The 26,042-nt window shown below is 41.5% G+C and overlaps 1 protein-coding gene across 1 annotated transcript in view; it reads right to left on the bottom strand.

Moving 5' to 3' along the window:
• CIITA (class II major histocompatibility complex transactivator) overlaps positions 1 to 26,042 on the bottom strand; it is a 160,806-nt gene that overhangs the window by 48,171 nt on the left and 86,593 nt on the right. The window contains exons 11-12 of the mRNA XM_089678238.1: positions 17,830 to 19,420; positions 3,710 to 3,883 (exon numbers count right to left, since the gene is read on the bottom strand). Coding sequence (XP_089534364.1) covers positions 3,710 to 3,883; positions 17,830 to 19,420 — 1,765 coding nt within the window. The remainder of the gene's footprint in view (positions 1 to 3,709; positions 3,884 to 17,829; positions 19,421 to 26,042) is intronic.

The raw sequence follows: 26,042 nt of genomic DNA, 5'->3' as shown, positions 1-26,042 counted from the left end.
ATATACCCATGAGAGTAGTAAGATGGCCGCACTTGGTATCACACCTGGCCCTATAACATTCGGCCTTAGTTAACGAGATGGTGCAGTAGATGAAGCTTGGGAATTTTGGTACACTCTTGAGAGTATTAAGATGGCCGCGGGATCCTTTCCGGTTTTAGAGTACATACGGCCTCAGTATACAGGAGGGGTGTAGTAGACGTGATTTTTAGATTTATAACTATGTCCGCTTACCACCACAGGTTCTGACCTCTGGGAGGGGCGAAACTCATCAGTACATGTATATTATATAGGGCGCGCTTGTTGGAGCGCTACCTCTGTAGCTGTAGGATAAAGGTGCCAGATGGATATCAGGGATGGATGGGAACATTAACACCGAGGCAGCGAGTGGAAGCAAGGCTCTAATGCAGTAACAAGAAAAAAAAAAGAGGAAGGCGCCTCTAAGTGCAGTATTGACAATTTATTCAGTAAACAATGGATAAATTGCACTTACAAGATAAATAGTTAAAAAGACTAATCTTGTGGTAATTAGATCCAGGTGGGACATCCAGCTGTCCAGCAAGAAAATCTGTCTATAGGATCAGGAAGCAGAGTCAAGGATGTGCCTGTGCATCAAAATGAAGCTAGGAGAGCAGAGTTGGAGGAGGTGAAGGGGGCGGTAATGCATTTCGGAGCATGCTCAATTCTTTTTTTGGATCTACACCTTGGATGTGTTATCCCCTGGTGGCCTAAATGAAGAGCTTGAAATAAGCTCCATTTTACCACACGATGAGTATTTTTAACTATTTATCTTGTAAGTGCAATTTATCCATTGTTTACTAAATAAATTGTCAATACTGCACTCAGAGGCGCCTTCCTCTCTTTTTCGCGAAATGTGTCTGTGCGGACCGTGGTGACATCATATCCATCTGGTGGAGCGCACGATGGTGTGTTACTTCCTGGTTCGGCGTTTTATGCCTGTTACTATTGGATTAATGTGAGTGCAATATACTTTTTTATTTTGCTTTTAATAAATGGAATTACACTATTTGGCTGCCTTCCTCCATTCCTTACATATGAATATGCTACCTCCATAAACGCCGCATTGAGACAACATATGGTGACAACTGGGCAGAGGAGGACTACAAGACCCAGCGATTTGTTCCATCCAAGCGAGTTAGACTGTTGTTTAATTAAGAGTCCACAGGAGTCAGTGAGAGTGTGGGACCACTGGGAGCACAGAGAATGAATTGCACGATCTTCATGGATTATACACGTGCACAATTTGGGAGATATTATTATTTCTGCACAAAGGACTTTATTGAAACATAATTGGATGTTTGATTTGATTTGTAATTATTAGAAGACCGCATAGGAGAGTGCACTTATATTTATGACTGTATTATTTGTGAGGGTCAGTACCCTTAGTAGGAACTGCCGCCAATTTATGAGTTTCTTCTGGTATAATTTGTGGTTCATTGGATTTTTGCATATTTTTTGTTGTTATCACCAGTTACTCAATTGACGAAAGGGTTTACTATCCTCAGCACAGGATAAATAATAATTAATGGGAAGAATATATACCACACAATTTAGCAGGAGTTATGTAAATCTTGTCTAAATTGGATTAGTCGATCTCTGGCACGGACCAAGTGTGTGAAGGGGTAGTCTCACATGTCTTCCCAATCTTCACTTTGCAAATAAGGATCATTCTCCACCCACTAAGCTTTACAACAGGCCACTGATATACGACAATGTGGCCACGATGGTGACCTGAAAATAATTCTTTGTAAACCCCTGATAAAGTTTCTCCAATGAGTAAAGAAGTATGGTTTCAATGACAGAAGGCTGAGTCTCTACTGCAAGGGAACGAAACTGTGACCAAGAGACATGGCATAATTGGAGGCAGTGGAAAAAAATTATGATTAGGAAGGGAGAATTTTGCTTTTAATTGCTCAAAGGTCAACAGACTACCCCCTCTACTACATCCTCTACTATTTTTATGCTTTTTAAAAGCCCATATCGCAGAGTCTGGAAGAGCAGAGATCTGTGTTAGACAGAGATACATCCACAGCAGGGAAGAGGAGACACTGGTCATCTGTGGTTGCAATATATTTTGGATATGCTCCCAGACCATAATGGTAGCATTCATGGAGCCAGGGAGGGGCAGAGTAGAAAGAGTTCCTCTATGAAGCACAAACTTCAGGCTCTTATATGATCCCAAAAGTGCAAACTTCAGCACTGTGGCTTAATCCCCATCTTCACTTTGTACCTACCTACATGCGAACACCATTTGTCCAGCTAGATAGTATTTCTGGCGGTTAGGTAAAGTGTGGCCCCATTGTCCCCACAGTTCTTGAGAAGAGGGAGAAGGAAAGCAACAAGATAGCGGAGGAGGATCCTGTGATCAGTCTTCTCACAGGTCTTTGCGACTGTGGATCTTTGGGTGGCTTCACCTTCCCTTTAGCCAACATAATAGTAGTATCCTGGAGTTCCCAAAATGTAGTGACAACAAAGGAGGATAGGCAGACAATATATAGGCGAGCAATAACCCAGGATTATGAAAGGATTTGATGGATCTCCTGAGCGGTGAGACCAGTCCCGCTCACAATCTAGCCACACCCCCTGTAATTATGTTACTTTACCATAAATTCTGCACTTACATTTACTTACTCTTGCCACAGAGAGTTCACAACTAGATGTATATTTATTACTGTCGTCTTTAGCCCCTTCTCCATTTAAAGTGGTTCTAAAGGCTCAAGATTTTTGACCTTCTTCTATTCTATGTATGAAGGTAAAAAACCAGCAGTGCCGCCCCCAGTCCTTACCTAAGCCCCTTTAAACCAGCGGCATTCTCAACAGCCTCTGATGTCTGGGGACTCTTCCTCATTGGGTGAGACAGAAGCGGGAGCCCATTGGCTCCCACTCCTGTCAATCTATGGGGGATAGGTTAAGGGAGAGGAGCCAGGACCACCGGCAGGGAAAGTGCAAAATCACTGCACAGAGCAGGTAAGTATAGACATGTTTAAAAAAACAAACAAACAAAAAAAAAAACCAAAGCTTTAGTGTCACTTTAAACATACAAAACCAGCATCCATCTTTTTTCATTCCACTTTCACTTCAAAGGAAACAGGCTCATCGACTTCTCAATTCAGATACTCAGAAACCAGACTTATACTACTCTGTTCACATCACATTCACTGCATCCATTAGTTATCCCCTTCCTCATCAATACATTAACAACGTGATCTCCAAACAACTGAATATGTAAAAATAAATAACTAAAACAAAAATCAAACAGGTTCCACCTTTAAAAACAACTGTTGCTTTGCACTTCTCAGGCATGGCCTACAATGCACTCTCCCTCTCTTGAGAGTATTCAACAACCACACTGCTCTAATATTGCCAGTCTTCATTTTCTCCATTGGTAGGGCAATCGAGCCTAACAGAGAACATGGGCAAAGGTAGTGAATTTCCCCTGGGTAAGGGACTCCCATCGTTTGGCCTACATTGTTGTTTAGTTCTTCTTTCATCTGGAGCAGAATTACTGTGCTCCTAACCTCCTCATAGCCTGGTACCAACTGACTAAACTGTTGAATGACCTCATGGCTCTCTTGCCAAAACTCCTCAAGTTAAAGCCTTTTCCTGTCAGCAAAGAGAAACACCTGTTACCAGGGGCTCCTAATGAACTGTACCCTTTAAAAGGAGATCTAACAATAAAAATTTTACTTACTTGTTACATATGTCATCCTGGATGTCTACAAGAGCAGCAAGGTCAGCGATATCTTTTACATGCTCCGCTCTGAATGGCTCCACAGTGAATTTTCTAACACACGTTTTAAGCACAGAGTAATTTTGCTCCTCTAGCAATTTCTTCCAAAGGTTTACAGTATCACTAAGCGAAGCTCTGAAAAGGAAAATGCATAATGCTTTCAACAGAAAAGTAATAATTTTATACATTACTTGCACATGCACTTGATTTAAAATAAAGTAGATCTAACCCCTAACTGACTTTTTGTTTGCTAAATCACTATGTATCAAACTATGATATTTTTTCTTTTTGTAAGATAGGATTTTTTATACTTACCTTTAAAATACTTTTCTTGGAGTGCATCTTAGGCTAATGGACAAGAATACCTCCAGTTTCATAGCAAGGAATACAGGAGTGAACATAGACAAAGGTCCTATGATATACTCCAAGAAAAGTAATTACAGGCAAGCTAAAACATCCCATTTTTTGTACTGTACATCACAGGACTGTACTCTTAGATCAACAGGATGACCTAAAGTAATCCCATGAGGGTGGGAAATACAGCAAACCACAGCCCAATAACCCCAAGATGAACAAGAACAGAAGCCCAGCTCACAGGGTTGCCTAAGAACTTTGCAAACAAACTTCCACTAGAAAGGTGGCCTTCTGTACCAGGAGCAGCCTTGCACACCAAAGAAACCAAAGCCTGAAGGCAACCTCCCAAGTAAGAACAGGAAAGGGAAAATTGCTAACTGGTTTAAGAACCAACAACACCAAGCTGTGGTCCCATTGCGACAACAAAAAACTTATAGGTGAAACAATGTACATGACCCCTAAACAAAGGCTTTCACTAACAAGTGAGAGATCAGAGGCCTCTGGAAGATGACTGCCAGAGAAAATATCTGATCCTTAATAGTACTTAAGGCCAGGGACAGGTCCAACCCCATGCTGAAGAAAAGAAACACTTGTCCCGCTTTCATTCTGGTCAACAATGCTTACCATGTGCAATGGTAGACCTTGTGGGAAACAGACTTCCTATCTTTAAGGAGGGTAGGAATCCGAGAGCTTCTTGTCCCTCAGGATCTAGGCTTCAACATCTAAGCCATAAGCAATAAGCCAAAGCTATAGATCGTGAAGTAGGATGATGCATAGGTCATTCAGACATTTAATTGATCCAGGAAAGTTCAAATGGAATGCCTTCTATCTTTACCCAGAGAAATGTTTGGTGGAAAAGGTTGAGAATGGGAAAATCCTGATTGTTAGTGAATGCTTTCCATTTCTATCCTGTGAAGCATTCAGGAAAAAAGTTTGAGTGAGGGAAAGTCCAAGCAGTAAATCACAGTGCAGTTTTATTTGGTATCTGTTCACCTGAGTCCATTTAGGCACAGTCAGAATTCTTAAGCCCTGATAAAGGTGGAGTGTGTTTGGCCCCTGCATTGGCTCTATAATACTATGAATCAATTTTATCATTAAATTACCTTTGGGCATTTGGTGCTCTCACTAGATTGTATGCATCCTAAATGGTGACCCTGAAGCTTGGAGGTCTAATGCTGAAAGGACAGCTGGATCGCCGTGAGCTCCAGAGTATTGATTGGGAGCTTCCCTTCCTTGAGCAATCAGGTCCCCTGAGGCTAGCCATCACTCTCAGATCACTGGCAGACCATCAGGAGGAAGGATTTCCCCAACTCCAGCACTGGATTAGTCATTCACTGCTCCCAGGCTAACCTGTTTTTTCTAGTCAGACGTATTAGAGAATCCAGTGGCTGAGACTGTTTCTCTTATTTTGTCAGTGTGTTTTTCTTGGAGAAGGAATATTCACAACAGGGCTAGGACTACGACTAAGCCCAAAAGCTTCAGGTGGTGCAAGAAAACCAGTGCCCTCGATTCAGGATCAATTTAATGCTCTATAGAGCGTTTGCATCATCTGTTGAATAATGAACAAAAAGATCCGTTCTGACTGCTCTCAAAGCAGGAGATCATCCAGATAGCCCACAGTGGGTGTTGTCTGGGCTCAGAGGAGCACCATTGTAGAGGCTAGCATCTTGGTGAAAACCCATGATTCTATGGACAGGCAAAACAAATTAGAGGCATCCGCACCAGCTGCTTTTTGCAAGGATGCTCTACCGACCAATTATTGAGCCAGAGGTTACATCTCGTGTGCACTGACAGGAGGCCTAAGCAAAAGTCCCAGCCCTCTCATGCAGAAGTCCCAAGGAACAGCTCCAGGCATTGATGTGCACGGGAACTTATTTTAAGGGCCTCAGCCTGTTTTGCCGTGCGTTTGGCCCAGACTATGGTTGGATGGCTGCACCTGCCAGAGAATTGGATGCCTTAAGTAGCGTTTCAACCTCTTGTCCACCTGGTACAAGGGCTGGAACTTCATATATTGATAATATGAGGAACTTGTTTAGGTAAGAAATCACTGGGTCCACTGAAATGCCGATTTCTTGGGAAGTCCTCCTCCATAGGATACTACTGCACAAACATTTTTGGGGGAGTTCTTTTCTGGATTTGCCCATCCTTCATAGAGGACTTACTAAGTGTGGGCTTGAGGTGGAAACATCCCAGGGATTTTGGGAACCTTCCTGGACCCCAGACTGATGACTTTTGGCATGGCCATGTCTGTCTGCTGTAATTTTAGGTTTCTCCATCAACACATCCATGAGCACCCTGACTGTGGATTTAAGGACCTGAGGGACGGCAGAAGACTGATTATCCTCTTTGGAAAGGACTACTAAAGAAGATGCTGCTTCTTACTGTGACGATCGCGGCGTCAGACCCCAGCCCTTCTCACCAGAACTCGTGACCGAAAGACTAGCCAATCTAAAACCGCGCTGTCACATGCGTAACAATGCCACGCCCAGCTGCACCCTGCACAAAGATTTTCCAGCTAATGGACCACAATCTGTGTACTTGCAGCCTGGGAGCGATTGTTACTGGGTCAGGTTAATTACGCAATTAATCCTTCACATTGCCACCATCTCCTTTTTGTACAGAGAAAGAGGAAACTCGGCAATATCAGCAATAACACTATGATGGTTGAATAATCGTTTGTATACCACTGTCACCGCAGGCAGGTTATACAGAAGTTTTTTTTTTTATTTACATTTTTATTTGAGCATTTTACATAACAAAAAAATTGTCACTTATATGAATATTACATATACAGTATATTCCAATACCCTTAATTTTCCCCCTTTTTTTTTGCTTTCCCCCCCATCTCCCTCGTCCACATCTTTCCTCCCATTCTATTTTACCTCTCATACCTGTGTCCCCATACTGATCTCCGATATTTACCATAATAATTCTTTATAGGTTTCTAACTTCCCTGGTTACCCTTATCAAATCTATATATGTTTCTGATGTGTTATACAGGTTATACAGAGGTTTAAACACACACAGTAGTGCTCTTCAGAGACAGGGGTTCTTAGTTTGCATTAAAGAGCTTTAGAAACAGTTCAACACTTTCAGAAAGTAAGATTTATTACTAAAAGGTCAAAAGGGTGCAATAAAAATATTTACAGAAAAAGATGTAGCCAATATATATATATAGTCAGTTCCATAAATATTGGGACATCGACACAATTCTAACATTTTTGGCTCTATACACCACCACAATGGATTTGAAATGAAACAAACAAGATGTGCTTTAACTGCAGACTGTCAGCTTAAATTTGAGGGTATTTACATCCAAATCAGGTGAACGGTGTAGGAATTACAACAGTTTGCATATGTGCCTCCCACTTGTTAAGGAACCAAAAGTAATGGGACAGTTGGCTTCCCAACTGTTCCATGGCCAGGTGTGTGTTATTCCCTCATTATCCCAATTACAATGAGCAGATAAAAGGTCCAGAGTTAATTTCAAGTGTGCTATTTGCATTTGGACTCTGTTGCTGTCAACTCTCAAGATGAGATCCAAAGAGCTGTTGCTATCAGTGAAGCAAGCCATCATTAGGCTGAAAAAACAAAACAAATCCATCAGACAGATAGCAAAAACATTAGGCGTGGCCAAAACAACTGTTTGGAACATTCTTAAAAAGAAGGAACGCACCGGTGAGCTCAGCAACACCAAAAGACCTGGAAGACCACGGAAAACAATGGTGGATGACCGAAGAATTCTTTCCCTGGTGAAGAAAACACCCTTCACAACAGTTGGCCAGATAAAGAACACTGTCCAGGAGGTAAGTGTATGTGTGTCAAAGTCAACAGTCAAGAGAAAACTTCACCAGAGTGAATACAGAGGGTTCACCACAAGATGTAAACCATTGGTGAGCCTCAAAAACAGGAAGGCCAGATTAGAGTTTGCCAAACAACATCTAAAAAAGCCTTCACAGTTCTGGAACAACATCCTATGGACAGATGAGACCAAGATCAACTTGTACCAGAGTGATGGGAAGAGAAGAGTATGGAGAAGGAAAGGAACTGCTCATGATCCTAAGCATATCACCTCATCAGTGAAGCATGGTGGTGGTAGTGTCATGGCGTGGGCATGTATGGCTGCCAATGGAACTGGTTCTCTTGTATTTATTGATGATGTGACTGCTGACAAAAGCAGCAGGATGAATTCTGAAGTGTTTCGTGCAATATTATCTGCTCATATTCAGCCAAATGCTTCAGAACTCATTGGACGCCGCTTCACAGTGCAGATGGACAATGACCCAAAGCATACTGCAAAAGCAACCAAAGAGTTTTTTAAGGGAAAGAAGTGGAATGTTATGCAATGGCCGAGTCAATCACCTGACCTGAATCCGATTGAGCATGCATTTCACTTGCTGAAGACAAAACTGAAGGGAAAATGCCCCAAGAACAAGCAGGAACTGAAGACAGTTGCAGTAGAGGCCTGGCAGAGCATCACCAGGGATGAAACCCAGCGTCTGGTGATGTCTATGCGTTCCAGACTTCAGGCTGTAATTGACTACAAAGGATATGCAACCAAGTATTAAAAAGTGAAAGTTTGATTTATGATTAATATTCTGTCCCATTACTTTTGGTCCCTTAACAAGTGGGAGGCACATATGCAAACTGTTGTAATTCCTACACCGTTCACCTGATTTTGATGTAAATACCCTCAAATTAAAGCTGACAGTCTGCAGTTAAAGCACATCTTGTTCGTTTCATTTCAAATCCATTGTGGTGGTGTATAGAGCCAAAAATGTTACAATTGTGTTGATGTCCCAATATTTATGGACCTGACTGTATATATATATATATATATATATATATATATATATATATATATATATATAAATATACAGAGAACAATAACACAGCAAAGAGATAACAGAAAGGAATTTAGATAGATAAAGTACTTGTCAAAGCCTTGGTTTAAGCAGCTTTCAAGTTTCCTGAGCCAAAAGGGTGCCTTATCTCCCAAAGTTGGTTCTGATGTTACAAGGGAGAATCTCCAACTTAGCTCAACTCAGCTCAGCTTAACTCCAAGCATAACAACCTTTTTCTAGGAACTCAGCAGGGTGTCTCCTTACAGCAAAGAACCAATCTCCTCATTTGGTGAGGGGTGTTGGGGCGGAGACCCAAGCTAGAACCAAAAACCCTCACAGTTGATGTCATGGTTCATAACTTACTCTCAGTGCATTTGGCAGCCTTGCCATTAGTAGATTAATACGCAGAATCATCTGCTGAACGTCTAGATATGAAATATGACATACCTGCTGGGATGGTTAAGGAGATATCATTTTCTGCTCTCCTGTTGATGTCAGCTAGGGGAGGTAATATATCAGACAACTTGTATCAAAGAGACCGATCTGAATATATGCCTGGTTTTTATGTATGTCTTTCTTAGTCCAAGATATGTAATCATAGGGGAAAGTGGATGTGGAATGTGATGTCTGCTTTATGGCTTATCTGGAATGTCTTTGAGGCTCAGCGAAGGACTGGTTTATGGTTTTACAATCCTTTTCCAAGCAGAGTCTCACAGACATCTGGGGGCCAGGCTAATTGGGGTTTATAGCCATGAGTTCTCCCGCTGGGCCTTGATGCCTTTTTGAACTCAGCATCCAGGGACCACGTGTCACTCAACAGAGAGGGAGGGGGGATGAGGGAAACTGATTTGGGAGTAGAAAATTATACAAGATGGAGGCCTTTGCCAAAATGGAGGTTCGCATCCATCTCTGTGTGCACGATTGCTACACTTACTTTTACTCCTTTCTCTTCTGAAGCCTTCAGGGCAACAGAGGAAGAACACAGGCAAAAACAAAAGGAGAGGGAGACCTGGAGTATTTGCTACCCTTGCGTGCCCAGATATCAGATAACTGATCTATATCACTAGACAGTGCAGCGTTAAATTACTCCCTGGAAACTAATATATCATTAAGAAAGAAATTCCCTGGTGCTTACAAAGACTCGTTGAAGTCAAGAAAGGGACCAATAATGACAAAGCTCACCAAAAGAATATCAAGCATTAATCCCCTTACCTTTTGCATTCTGTGTGCTGGAAAAGCCTGCAGTTTACCCTCCCCCTCCGTGTCCAAGGTCACAATGTGCCTGTTTCCCTAAATGGGGTGCTCGCATCCCAGACCCTTCGGAGGTGAAGCCCTGTGTATCTCTGCAGGGAAATTCTGTGTCAGATGTCCTTTGCTGCAAAGCTAAAGATCCAGTACCTTGCTCAATCTTCATCTCTCCAGGTCAGGCTTATCCCTAAGAGTCTTCATGAACAAGGCTCCACCACAGTGGACCATGGTCCTGGATCTGTTTAGCACCCCACCAGCTGACTCACATGATGCAACTGCCTGTGAGCTCTTCCTGCAATTCCTGCAATTTTAAAGTGGAGTTGTTTAACGAAACTGAAATTATGAAATGCCTGTAGATTCTGGTTTCTGAGACCGTAGAGATAATTGGAGCCATTCCGGTCTCCGATCTGCTCTGTGGTCAGTTGGTGGAGCTGTTGGCTGCATTCTTGGGTTCCCTGGTAGGACAGGAGAGCCCAAGAAAGCAGTGGAAGGCAGTGGGAGGGGGGGGGGGAAATGTACCTTCCGACTGCTTGTAAAAGCGATCCAGTGCTTAATCATATTGGTTTTTAATGAAAACTGACCACCAGCTGAAACAAATGATACCAGGATGATGCCTGTAGCTACAGACATCATCCTGGTAGAACCACTCAAAATCTAGCGATGTACCAGTATGTTACTGGGCCTTGTTGGGCATACATGTATCTGCAGAGAACATATGATGAGGCATATGATGAATTGGGTCTGTGGCCCAATATGACCGCAATTCATTCTCTTTTGTAATGGCCATGTTGAGGGTTAAGCCCAAAAAAGTTGTAAATTTGGAAACCACGATAGGTTTCCATGCAAATTGTCTGGCAAGAGCTGAATTTGGGTGGGCAGCAATATATTGTTGTGCGTATAAATTGCTTTGGCCCACAATCAATTGACACAAATCTTCAGTGAAAAACAGGGGCTAAACGCTAGTGCTGACAGTGAACGGGCTGATCCTGCTAACACCTCATTACGAAGGAGGTACTAGTATAGTTCTGAGAAAAATGGAACACTGGCTAATGTTCTGAAGAGCTTGTCCAATTGCTGATACTGCATAGGACTTTGCACAGTTTCTGTTACATTTGGACTACCACAGTCTGCTGTAACTGGCTTGTACCTGAAGAGCTCTGCCCTGCTACAACTACTATTACTGCTAAAGGGACTTTGCTCACTCCTAAACTACTTGTTGCTATTACCAAAGAGAAGTCTGGTATCTTCTTCTAGCCAGGACTTCGACAGTGCTAGGAGATCAGTTAGATGTACTCAACTGTAATTAGTTCTAACTCTGGAGTATCCTACTAAATATCCCAACCCTATCCCCAATTTTACTTAAAAATACAAAAACAACATCCCCTAGACTGATCCTTGAAAACAACGAGCGAAAGTGTGTTTGCACCTGGCTATAGAAAATACCTTGTTTTTGACTGCGAGGCAAAGACAGGGGAGACCAGTGCAAAAATAAAAGCGGTTCCTACAGGGGTAGTGCTACAAACATATCGGGAGCAATCTGCATGGTCTAAAATCACCTGAAGAAGGACCCACAGGGGCACAGAAGACAACAACAGGCAACAGAGAAGCACAATTTCTTGCAAAAAGAGAGCACAGTGAAAAAATAAAGCCAAGATGGTAGGAAGCAGTATACAAGGTCAAACCAATACCTGCAGGTTCGGCAAGTCTAAACAGAAGAAATTGCAGGATGAGGAAAGGGAATACTTTCCCTAAGTTCACTTGTTGAGCACCCTAGGCGAGAACTACACCACATGATAGATTGTAGAGTATGGAGAAAGTGATCAGCATGCCCCAAGGAAACAGGGGCACCCAACTTAGAGGTTGTAGTATGCTTAAATGGGTGGATTTCAGTGATTTAGAGATGCTGGGAGATCTCTGGGCAAAAGTCTGTAGAGAAACTTTGAAACTGAATTGAAACTTTTGGTGAGAGAGACAGGCAAGTGCCAGGGCACCTACAGAATGCATGTGGAGAGGGAGCAAAATGCACAAAGGAAACACTAAGAACAGAGGTAACACAACCCTTTCCAGTACTAAGCCAGCAAATGCCAGTCATTTAATGCAAAAGGCCATTTTTTTTTAAAGACAAGGACAAGATGACTAAAAACGGTATATACCAGGCAACTTGGTAATCCACAACCGTGATATGAGGAGGGAAGGATATAATGAAAAGTGAATGCGAATAACAATGATGTGTGAGCATCAGAATTGTTCAAAGAGGTTCAGGAGCTGTGTAGCAAAAGCTCTCCAAAACATCCTGAGATATAAATGTTTAGGGTGTAAATAAAGGTCTAATAAAATAGTACCATGTAGTGCAGTAATATTTTCAGCAATACAAGGACTAGATTGTCTTGTGAACAGATAAGGAGTATAACCAATCAAGTTGCATTTGCTATTAAAGCTGGATAAAAACTCTCATATGTGAGATACTGTATAATGGCAAGCCTACAGGAGACCAGGAAGATGCATAGCTACTGCAGTAATTAGGACAGATGTTTTAAGTACATGATGGGATGTAAGCCGACAAAGGGCCCTGTGTAGCATTTAGAAGTGTTTAAATATTTCTAAAGGGGAAAGAGATGACCACCTCTTGTGACTGTAAGGTATTTTTGTGAAGCAGCAAGGAGTAATAAGTGCTAGAAAACAACAGAGAGAAGACCAGTTGCCGATTTCTCAGTCATGCAACACTGTACCCAAATAAAACTTTTATCATTTTTTGAGACAGGTAGAGCTTTCTTTTGGTGGTATTTAATCATGACTGTTTTTTTCTGCTCTATAAACAAAACAATACAGAGAATTTTGAAAAAAAAAAAATACCCCACATTTTTCTTTCAGTTATGACATTTCGCAAATAAATAATATTTCTTAAAAAATGTAGGCCAAAATGTATTCTGCTACATTTCTTTGGTAACAATAACTCAAATCAGTGTATTTTATTTAGTTTGTGTGAAAGGTATTGAGTGTACAAACTATGGCATATTCAGTATATTTCAAAATTGATCAATGCTGATGTACTGACTGCCTATCTAATTTCTTGAGGCTCTAAAATGCCAGAGCAATACAAATACCCCCCAAATAGACAAAGATATTTAGTAAGAGATACAGAGTTTTTTGAAGTTGTAATTTTTTTGGTACAATTTGTTAGAAAATGAAGAAATTACTTTTTTTTCATGTCTTTTTTACATTCTGTCACCACAGCAGTAAGTGTCATAATTTGACTGGTGTGGCAGTGATCAGGGATACTCACTGGTGACAGTATGAAAAAAAAAATATAGGAGGGGCACATGCACGAGGCTGCCCAAGATGGTTGCAGATTGAGCTAGCTCCCCTCACCCTGGGCACTCTACCTCCTCCTTCCTCAGCTACCAGATACCTATCATTCCCCTGACGGTTCCTTGCTGCACCGGTGAGTCTCAGGTATCGGTCCAATATCATGGGCTCGCTGGACAGGACCAGGCAGAAGCAGCAAACAGATCCAAAGTCACATTGCCAGCCTCCCGCCAAGATGGCACTGGCGCCCCCAGCAGATGAGGATTGGCCAATAGCTCCCTACAATTTCCATCCACCCTGCAGCCTTCACACCAGGACCCAGATGCTGTCCTCCTGGGTAAGATAAGGGGAATTGTTCAAGAAGAGCTTAGCGAGGTCTCTCGCAGGCTGTCGGCTGACTTACTAAAAGATATTACAGATGTGGGAGATAGAGCAGCCTTACTGGAACATAGAATGGATGATGGCACCATGGTCTTGGATGGGCATGAGGGATATATAGAGCACCTACAGGCTGAACTGCATACCTTTAGGAATCAGCTGGAAGATGTTGAAAATAGAGCCCACCGCAGTAATATCCACATCAGAGGCCTACCCGAGACTATTACAGACCTCCAGGGCTCAGTGTTATCTCTAATTCAAGAACTAATCCCTGATGTTCCGGTTGAGCACCTGGATATGGATAGAGTGCATAGGGCCCTGACTCAACTGCAACCAAAGGGTCCTCCCCGGGACCTAATACTGAAATTCCATTTCTATAGAACCAAGGACCAGTGATGCGAGCAGCCAGGGAGGCTAAGACTCTTTCCTTCCAGAATCATCCTTACCAGATCTACTCTGACCTCTCCCAATCCCCGATCTTGAAGAGGCGCTCTATGAAACCGTAGCTGCCGATATTACAAGACAACCTCATCCGCTATCGTTGGGGATTCCCATTTAACCGCTTCCCATCCACCCTATAGCAGAAATACTGCTACAGGTGCACAAAATCACATATATATACAAGTGATTTTACAGTTCCGGGTAGGGTGGCGCACGCGAGCGAGTCACTTGCATGCCCTACCCTATTCGCGGCTGCAGCTGTCGATCACCGGGTCCCGGATGGTAATTACTTGCCAGTGTCCAGTGATTTACGAAGATCTCTGATGGGGAGGAGTACTGTTTTGTTTACTACCAGTCATCCTCCCTGTCAGCTCGGTCACACTGCTCTGGATGGCTGTGCACAGCACAGCCATCCAGAGCAGTGTGATTACAGTAAAGCACACTGACATGGCCCCTAGTAAAACACTCTCTGCACACAGTTAACCCTTTGATTGCCCCTCATGTTAACCCCTTCCTGCACAGTGCTATTAGTACAGTGTCAGGTCTTTTTATTAGCACTGATCACTATATTGGTGTCACTGGGGATGTCAGTGACACCAAGTCAGTTCCCCCCAGTGTCAGAATGTCTGCCGCAGTCCCGCTATAAGTCGCTGATCACCGCCATTACTAGTAAAAATAAAATATAATTCCAGTATATATACCGCCATTTGTAAACAGTATAACGTTCACAAAAACCAATTAATTTACATGTATTGGGATTTTTTTTTAGCAAAGACATGCAGCAGAATACATTTTGGTGTAAATTTATGACTAAATTTGATGTTTAAAATTTTTTTACTGGACATGTTTAATAGCAAAAAGTCAAAACTATTGTTTTTTTCTCAAAATTGTCAGTCTTTTTTTTATAGTGCAAAAAATAGAAAAGAGCACAGGTGATCAAATACCACCAAAAGAAAGTTCAATTCATGGGAAAAAAAGGACGTAAATTTCATTTGGGTGCAGCATTGCATGACCATGCAATTGTCAGTTAAAGTAACACAGCATCGTAACTCAAAAAATGGCCTGGTCAGGAAGGAGGGTAAATCCTCAAGAGGGCAAGTAGTTAAATTGTCATTTACATACAAGGGGTCTCAATATGATGTTAACAACCCGGTTGAACTCAAACAATGTTTGTTAGATGAGCATAAAACACAAAAGTGAGCACTATAGGTAAGCTGCTGTAACACCAAAAAAGGTACCAAAAAAACCTTCCGAGATCAATATAACAAAGAGTAGGTGCAGCGCTGAGGTCAATATAAATTCCAAGATACAGTAAAGTACAATAAATCCAACAAAATGAAAATTATAAACCTGCAGACAACATTAGTTATATCACTCTTTTGTCTTTAAAGTGAAGATAGTGCTAATTAAAATGACAAGCAAATTGGTGTTGGCAAATACATAAAGTGACAAAATGTAAAATATTACTTCTCAAAGTGATTAATAGTGCTATTAAAGTGGCAAAGTCCAGATATATTACTAGACGTGAAGTTCCAATATAAGATCTCAGATAAAGGTGATCCACGTTCTATCTTCTGGTGATATATCAAATAATAGAATTGCGCACTCACCAGATGTGCAATATCATCACGCATTTGAGAACACAATTTCTCAGTAGGTTAGCTGGATCCTCTTAAGGGCATCTATAACTTGGTATGGACTCCCCTCTGGATTATCCATGGATTGCATCACCTCTCACCTCCTCCTTAACTGGCTCTGTGGGTGGTTAGGCTCATCAAGAGCCCAAGAAAGGATGCCAGAATAGCATGATGCTGCTTCAGAGGGTTTTATTTATCCAATCACAGGTATATGACAATAAAAGACAGAAAACCAGAAACTGATCATGTGTGTAGCAAAGATGGTCGCCGGACCTGGAAGGGGCCTCGGCATCGTGACGTCACAATGTTGCAGCTCCTCCTGACGTGTTTCGTGCTCTAGCACATACTCATAGGGGGTGTGCCTGCCTTATCTCCCCTTACACCCCCTATGAATATATGCTAGAGGTCTGTCACCTATGGACACTAGAAAAAAAACTGAGGCTAGCTGTGAGTTGGAGGTGTTATATAGGGGGATATCACTGTAGCTTCTTTTGTTTTTGGCAGTGTCCAATCATTTGAAGTTAGCTGCATATATCGCAGTCAATGATTAAAGAACCTTTGTCTTGTACTGTCCGACTAGAAAATTTACATCTATCCAGGAAACACTTCGCTTGTTGAGAGATTATCTAGGATTCAAAGATCTGGCATGAAATAACCTGCTGAATCTTAGCTGTTTGGTGTAGGGGTATAGCCACAACAGAAAATTGATTTGACACACAAAACAAATAAACTGATGTGTAGAGTTCACTCTTGCTAAACTGTAGAATGAGACATAGGTCACTGCAGCTCTCTAAACATCCACCGGGTGGCAGGATACATCTAGCATAAACAACAAAAAAGAGCGCCAGACAACCCTAGTGTAACAGTTTTATTATTAAAAATTTATTTAAAAATTCCATCCAATGCACTCATATGAAGTACTGAAGTCATCGGGTACATCAGAGTGTCATTAACCACCTCTCCTGTCCTGGATCGTCACATTCGCCGTAAAGCTTCTTAAGATATCTAGCTATGTTAGGCAGCCTCAGTACTACCAGCCCTGTGGGGCCGCCACCACTCCACACAGCATGCGGGACCTACCGTGCATGAAGGGTACTGGAACCAACGGCAAGGAGAGGGGGGAAGGGATGTACCGAGTACCCATACCTTGCAAAGAATAGCATGCGATTTGAAAAGAAATGTGATTCCTGTCCAAATCACATGTGGTTTTCCCACTGTTCCTGCTTTTCATAGCCTCACACAGGCTTGTCATAATTCACACAGGAGCTTTGCGGGAAACCTCCCTGCACCAAACCCATGTTGTCACAGAAGGAAAAGCTGGAGATTTGAAATCCCTGCGGCTTTCTCTCCTCTTAGTTCGGGGATGACAGTACAGGCTAGATGGCTTTTTATTAGTCAGCACCATAGTGTTTACCAATCGGAAGCCATCTAGCCCGAACTGTCATCCCTGCAAGGAGAGGAGAGAAAGACGCTTCTCGGGTCTAGCGATTTGAAATCCCTGCAGCTTTCTCTCCTCTCCTTGTAGGGATGACAGTATGTGCTAGACAGCTTCTGATTCTGATATTTTGTATAGGCGCAAATCACACTGCATAGTATCTCTTTCAGGTATCGGGAGCATTTTCATGGGAGCGAATACTCGTGAAAATACTCGGTATCAGCACCAATCCTGATTTCTCTGCATCCCTAAAAATTACCCATTAAATCCATCAAATAGTCCAGATAAATCACAGATATCAGTTGCACTCTGGCAAAAAAAAAAAAATTAGTAAAGCTGATATACATAATGGTTTGCCTAAAGCATATATTCTTGCAACATAACAGTACATTGTTGAAATGAGCAATATAAACTAATACAGATATAGAGGGAACTGACCTGAATGATGTAATGCTTTTTAGACAGACAAGTTCTTGCACTCCTTCTTCGCTGATACTGGTCTTTCGAAGATCTAGACATATTTTTACTTTTGACTTTCTTAAAAAGTGCTTTAACACAAACACATCAGGTGGAGTAATTCGACTGTGTACAAAGGACAGCTCTTCACTGAACAATGGGACCAAGCACTGAGATGGCCGTGTGGAATGTGCTGCATACGTACAGTGAAGAAATTCTAGTAGTCTATGTGGGCAAAGCTCAGTAATCTTTAGTGCTTGAAAGTAGTCAGCCATTTTCTTTTTTGCTTTGCCATACTTGCCAGGACTTGTGTTTTTACAATGCAATAGTCCAACTAGGAATCTCCGTACCATGTCTGGGCAGTTTTCTTGGTTACGTCTTTTTTTGAGATCCAGTGAAGCATACCTGACCAAGTTCTTGTCCCTCATATTTTCCAGTGCATGCTGAGCTTTATAAAAACTTTGTATCAGACCACAGGGGGGCAGGTTTTTCTTTGCACTTGCAGTGCAAGGGAGACATCTGTGCTCAGGCAAGGCACAGTTCTTTTTTTTGTCAGATTCTAAATTCAAGACTGAAGAATTCACTGTGGGATATTTTTTTAAATAAGTCATATTGTGACATCCGGATGTATGTGGTGAATTCTGTAATATGTTAGAGAACAATGATGATAAAGACAAGGGGCAGGCTTTGTTTCCAGTGTTATAAGTTGATTTTGCAAACAAGCACATGCATTTACATACCAAAGGAATATAGCAGTAGCTGTACAAATACTCGTGATTTTTAATCCATTTCAGTACATTTGTGAAATTTGAGTTGGATTTACAAAAGTATTCTTTGATGTAGCACTCCACCTGCTGTGGTCTAAAGCCCATCACCTCAATGATTTGATCCACCTTTCCCAAATATTGATTGAACTTTTCTTTGGGTCTTGCTGTTATCAGCATGGTACAGCCACGGAGTAATTTCTTCTGGAAAAGACTTGTAAATATTTCTTGCACTTTATTTGCTTTACCAAGTGGAGGTGTAGTAGAAGGACCAAGTATAAGAGTTTCTGAATTCTGAAATTCATCAAAGCCGTCAAATATGAGGAGAACTTTTTCAGGGTTTCTAAGAATGTACTGGTAGATGTCCATGTTTTTCTCTGATGGACAAGAAGGCAGTTGAAACAGGAAATCTTTCAGACTGAAATGTTTCTTTGCATCTAGATGGCAACATTCATAATAAAACACAAAACTGAATTGATCATATTTTCCATTTGACCATTCTTGGCAGATCTGCTTGACAAGCACAGTTTTACCTATCCCTGTGTCTCCTAGTAGTGCAATGATTCTAGTTTCCAATTCTTTCCATTCCGTATTGTCAAATAGCTTCCCAAGCTCAACTTTTGCCAGTTTCCGTTCAGCCAAATCATAATTGATTAATCCCTTTTCTGCTGTTTTGCTACCAACCTTTCCTGTTTTAGGGTTAATTCTGCATTTTAAAAGCTCAATATCAGTATATAGGAAATCACTGTCCATTGCAAAGGCTTCTTTGTACTGTTTCTTCTGTGTATCTTGAAACGCATTCACATTTTCTTAAAAGATTAAAATGAAATAAAGTCATTTAATAGAATCACATGAAACCTCTTTTGCCCAATATCTAATTCAGTGAATAACTAATTCCAAGAAGCACATTGAAACCACATCTGCAATCAACCTTTTGTTTCCATTATATTCCAAATGTATTGTCTAGCAAAACTATATTTTAATTTGTCAATCTGTACTTTACACCGCTTAAAAGACGAATATGGGAAAAAAATTATAAATTACCTAGGTGGATGTCCCCCGCTGGCTCTAAGGGTGAGAACTCAGTGGTCATATGATCGCTAAGTTCCCACCACTGCTTTGAGCTGAGAGCGGTGACTGTCAGTCACACCTCTCTGCTTCCTCCCCCAGCGCTCACTGGAGTGCTGGGCTGTGGAGGGGGAGGGAGTGGCTAGATCAGGTTCTCAGCGGATCACTGAGAGACTGAGCCAGGTGCCTCCAGACTCTGGGGTGGATCCCGACTTTGAAGTCAGCATATTTCCCCAGCTGACGTCAGCTGACAGCTGTCTTCAGCCCGCTGTCAGCTGAAAACAGGTCACAGGAGTACAGAACAAACTGCACTCCTGTGATCCACAGGAGAATTACAGCAAAAAGAGCTTTGGCTGTACTTTCCTTTAAGGATTTATACAACACTGGCTGCTCAAGTTTGAAAAATAGGATTTTCTTTTTACTTTCTTGGTTTCCTTCTTACTTTCTTACTGTTTCTTGGAGTTCCTTAAAGGACAGAGTTATACTGTCGCCTACAAAAGAGTTTAGACACTGATAACACCAAAAACGGTAACCAGTCTGGCTAATCCCTCCCACTCCCAGCATGCTTCAATTTTGTAGAAAAGTAATAATAAAACTAAGATTGCAAAACACAGAGGTGTGGCATCTGTAGCCCTCTTAATGAACTCCAAGAAATGGATTTTATGTTAAGACAAAAATCCTACTTCTCATTCATTAAGATACAATGAATCAGACACAACTGTGACTTGAACATCCACCTGACAGCCTTGCAAATCTGACAAACATGTACCTGATACCTAAAAGTCTAAAAGGCACTCGCAAATCCATTAGAGTGGGCTTTAACAGGAAAAAATTGCATTCAAATCTTAAGACTATAAGCCTGAACAACGATCTGTCTGAGCTATCGAGAAACGGTACAAGGAATGAGACACCAATTCTCCATTAGTGATAGCAAAAAGAGATCGAGTCTTTCTAATGGAAGCAGCAGCAGTGAAGTAAACCCATATAGTAAGAGCTGAATCCAAACAGTGAAATCTCTTTTCCTTGTACTGAAGCTGGACAGGGAGATGGCAGAAAAATGTACTGATCAAGGTGAAAGGTAGAAACTACCTTTTGGAGGAAGAAGGCTCTGGCTTTGAACACCACTTTATCCTTTGTGACAATGCGAGGCCCTGCCGCTATGTGAATTTAGGTAGGGAAGGCAGAAATGACACAGGATTCACATTAAGCCTTAATGCAAAGCTCCAGAGTATTTGTTTTCTCTGGGTTTGGTAAGCCTGGAGAGGGTCCTAGAGTTTGAAAGTTTGAAACAGTTGTGGGTGGGATGGAACCTTCAATCTTGTGTCCAGGTTAGAGGTGTGAACAGTTTTTTTCCATTTTTTCAAAGCTGTTTTATTTGCGGGGTTTTCCAGAAAAATACAGAAAAAAAAGAGTGGAATATGTTCTTTAATATATCTATGGCATGGTATTCAAACTATATAACGTGAAGACCTTAATGAAAGATTTATGAGATGTTATATCTTAAATTATTGCAAGTATTTCAAGCATAATACTTTTAGACACTGCATTTCACCATCCCAGTGTAACAAAATGACTTTCTAATTTGTAAAACTACTCCACACTGAATTTGTTTTCAGTTTTTCCAAAATTTTATTTTTTTCAGAAAAAAAACATTTTTTCACATGGCTTCACCATTTCTGGAAATTTTACATCTCTAGTCCAGGTTTTCCTGAAGTCTGCAGGTTTCAGGTGCACGCACTTGTTATAAGCCAGTCTGAGGATAGCTCAGAGCAGTAAGAGTTGCAGCTTCTGCCATCTGAAGACAGAACCCTGTTAGGAGAACTGGGAGTTTCTGCTGGAGATTGCATCCATTGTGAGGGGGATTCCTTGCCCAAGGACTGAAAAAGTCAAGACAGCGACGCTGGTCTGAAAGCTGAGGCAGCTAGTGGGTGCGGAGGCTAGAGGGAATCTGGAAGTCTCTAGAGACAGCAAGCTCCAGGGGCTGGAAAACCCTATCATGTCCACAGGAGTGGACCCATACAGCAAGGTGCTGTAACCAAGGCTGAGAGTGCCTGAATAGCCAGTGGTCTGGGAGACCAGAGAGAGCAGCTGACAAGAGAGGCATGTGGCTCAGTATTTTCAGTGATCAGTTGTTTTGCTGAAACTGGAAAATCCCCTGTGTGGGAATCTTTGCTGGAACTTTTACTTTGCTTTTCGTTTAAATAAAAGTGGGCTGTCGTGCCTTTAAAACTGAAGTTTGGACTAACGTGGACGTCCTTAAAACGCATCTACCATTGAGTGTTGGTGCTGGGTCCTTCAGAAAGAACACTGCAGGAGGGGGGACACTATTAGTGGTTCAATGTTGGAAAGACCCATTACAGAGAAACTGCTCCCCTTGTGCCCATGATGTGACATGTGGCATGGCATGACAGAGATAACTCTGAGAACACCAGGAAAAAAAAATATTGAGTACTCAAGAACCAGCTGCTGAAAGCAGAAGAGATTCAATGGTCAGGGGGTACCAGATTATTACAGATGGCAGTAAGGAGTACCTGGGGTGGAACCACGTGTCTCTTGCATATAGGAGCATTTGTGAGAAGATGTTAGCCAACACTAAGAACTGAAGACCAAGTGACCCAGTGCTCAGTTTCTCAGGGTGTTAACTATTTTCACAGAGAACAATGGAAAATATGGACAATAATGGTGTCCAAGGCCTCAACTGAATTCAGTAGCTCCGGATGCTTGGCCAACACAGCCAACTCATAATGAGTCTTCTGAAACTGGGTCATAGAATATTTTGAGCTCTGGACCTAGATAGCTTTCTGCCATTACCACATTACACATAGGTCTGGAAAGTGCCACAACCTGAACCCACTGTCTGAAGGTCACATTCCAGGCTAGTCCTACAATCTTCAATCCAACAGGATCTGGGTGCACCTCCAAACAAGTTATTGCTGAGTACACACCCATCTTGGTAGCTGTATAATAAAACAAGCTCAATCAGCGTATAGATGAATGAAAGACTGGTCCTATATAAAGAGGTTATAATAGGCCTGACAAAGCCTGCGTTGGAGATGCTTAAAACGTATCTAAGTCACTGGTCTTGGTACACCCATACTAGCCCCATGTTGGCCCTACATCCATGCAGCTTGTTTGTATGTATCCCATTGGAGGGAGAGAATGTAAGGGACTTCATAAAGAGGACTATGCATAGTGCCAGGGCAGCAATAAGACTGACAGATAACATCTAACCTAAAAGCACTGGTGACGGCAGTCATCTGACTAGAAGTTGTTCAAACAACTAAATTTACTCGCATCTGCCTATAACTTTTTTATCAGCATCATAGTTTCCTGATGCGCTGTGCTAAACCTACTCCTATAACCCTGCAATGTCTATCTGCTTGATCTTATGCTTCAATATGTCAGACTGTGTAACGCTACTTCAGGCCAGCCTGAGGATACACTCCTACACACCCCTGGAGTGAAAATATGTGGAAAATTCCAGTCTTGCAATAGAGTCAGTAAGTTAAATCCAGCGCAAAGAATACAGTCATAGTGTTGTTATCTGACTGCTTCTAGATATGTGTTAGATCGTCTGCGTATGAGGGTGATTCCGATTCCCTCCCACACACCTAGTGATATAGACTTGGACTTTCAGAATATATATTGATGTTTCACACATGACTCTGTGTAACAGGGTAATACACTGATGACTTGGTCCTGGACAGTCCATATCTGTGTCTGTACGATGCTGGGATGTTAATGGATGTAAAAAACAACCACAGAAGAATTCCCAGCTCAACTTACCAACCAGCCTTCGACTAACTGAATTGTTTTAGCAAAGGTGTCCAGTGCGTCCCCTCACCAAAGGGACACCTTTGCTGTGCTATGTATTGGTAGTTCAGTGTGCCTTTAAGGAGGGGTGGGCTCCCTCCAGGTTTACCTGCCCTCAATCTATCCATTAATATACATGTGCTTCTACTATGGAGGCTCTCAACATTTAGAGTTAGGACTGCAAATAATACTGGGGTGCCATGAAGTGGCTCTGCAGCTTATTTGGTTGTATTTGCAAATGTTTGCAAACTAACCCCCAGTTTTTAATGTGAACTGTAAAACAGGATAATTCAGTTGGTTGCAGGCTGGTTGGTAAGTTGAGCTGGGAATTCTTCTTTGTTGTTGTTTGATATATGTCACCCTTCCATATGCTTCTTGCAGCAAATTATAGGTTGGGGCAGTTGCCACTTGTTTGTACTTGGGGTGTTAACGGACAATACCCCAGATTTATTTAGAGATTTTTTCATATGCACAAATTGAGCTTTGGAAGTATGTATATTGGAGTTATCCGATTCTATTGTGCTTGCTTTTGTATTTGTTTGTTTTTATCTTGTTCGCAGTGAGATTATAATTGACATTGGGATGGGGTAGGATACCACAGACATACATTTATTTAACCCCTTGATGCTGACCGCACGCAAATTAGCACCCTCACAGAACTGGGCTTATTTCCATGGGGCAGCTAATTTGCATAGCTGTTCTAACGATTAGGACCTGAAACTCCTGATTCCGGGTCCCCTGATCACTGTGATAGCCTCTGATTGGCTATCACAGCAGTCAGTCACTGTGAAGCCCGCCCCCCTTGTTTTCTCTCTCTGAATGGAGGAGAGAGATACATTGTATTTCTCTCTGTCCTTTCAGAGAGAAAAAAAAAGAAAAAAACAAGTGAGTGTAAAAGATAAATAAATAAAAATTATAAAAAAATAAACAAAAATACCTAGATCAAGCTTTGATCTAGGTCTGTGCCAGGGTTACTGTTTGGGTCAAGGTCAAAGGTCAGGTCCTTTTTTTTGGTCAGGGTTTTTTAATTTTTAAGTTAGTATCGGTTAGTAGCAGGATAAAAAAAAAAAGCAAATGGCACACTATTGTTTCTGGGCTGTACTACGGGTACTAACATACATACATGTGGTATGAACTTTGGTGGTAGGTTATGGTAGTAGCAAGAAATATACAGCTAAATGTAAAATAATGGGGTTTTTTTTTGCTATTTTGGGCCAGTTTTCCTTTGGTAATAAAAAAAAAATCAGGAGATATCCATTACAACTTACCACCAAATGAAATCCCAATTTGTCGTGAAAAAAACAAAGTATAATCCGCCATGGTGCACAAAGTAGTTGTGATGATATGTACGGTTTTGCTAACATATGCCAAAGTTGCAAACTTGTGCTTAGGCATTAAGATTTGTTTTACCCTTAGGCACGAAGGGGTTAAGAGCATTTTTGGAGTATTCGTATTATATGTTATCATTGGGTGATACCTACATCTTTCCCTTTGTGATGAAAAATTATTTTGATGTTTTACCTTTCACTGTTTTAAACTGAATAGGTTGTTTTATAAGGTAAGGGTTCACATATACCGTACTTTAAATCTCCTTTTTTGGTGCCTTATAATACTAATAAAATAGTTGTCAGCTGGACTTTGGATGTCCCTTTATTTAACCTCTTTATATATGACCATTCTTTCAGGGATAGTAGTTTGGAGTGAATATGTGTTTTGATTATGGGGCAACCACCTAAATTGATGAGCCGGTCAGTGTGTAATTTAAATTAGGGGTACTCCCAAAATGTTTGTTATTGTTTAATATAAGCATATAGATGGTCTTGATTGAAGCAAAAATATATTTAAAAAAAGAAAAAAAATACTAGTAAACATAGTTAAGATTTCCTTCGTAGAAAAAAGGTGTCCTGCCTCCTAGGCCACTAGCAAAAAAACACAGCATGCTAACAGTGGGAAAATCTATCCAGGCTAGACAATGTTTTTATTGCCAGTGTCCAAATTCTGTAGACAACATATTGTTATAATTTTTATATCAAAATTTATTTAGCGTCTCTATTTGTACAAAATGTGCATATGTGTATCTAACACATCATGTGACTTCGTCCTTCCTTCTCCAAGGAAGTCACATGGTGTGACGATACACGTGTAGGCGGAGCCGGGTGTCAAAATTGACAAAACTTGAAGTGTTGCAGGAGCTGCAGCCCTGCTGTCTATGTGAAAAGCCTGTGATTTGTGATATGTACAATAAGTACAATTCATTTAATACATTTTGCTTTTAAATAATATACTACACTATGGGATACTTCTATCTTGCACAAGCACTTTATAGAGAGATGGAAACCGTGATTTAAAGGACCATACCACTGCACACGGGGACATACAGATCCCATATCCAGGAACTACAGAAGCCTTAATATGGTTGGTATACTGGAGTGGAGCCACCATAAGGAGTCCCATTAAGGGGAAAAAGGCGCTTTAAGACCTGGAAAGTGACAGGTCCATCATTTGATGTGAAAGCAGTGGTGAATGGTGGAGAGTATCACTACACCTGTA

The sequence above is a fragment of the Staurois parvus genome, unplaced genomic scaffold, assembly GCF_062004578.1.
Source record: "Staurois parvus isolate SC_StPar_1 unplaced genomic scaffold, SC_StPar_1.0 ptg000200l, whole genome shotgun sequence".
NCBI classification, from domain to species: Eukaryota; Metazoa; Chordata; class Amphibia; order Anura; family Ranidae; genus Staurois; species Staurois parvus.
The sequence above is the reverse complement of the archived record's forward strand: the minus strand, read 5'-3'. Positions and strand labels throughout refer to the sequence as shown.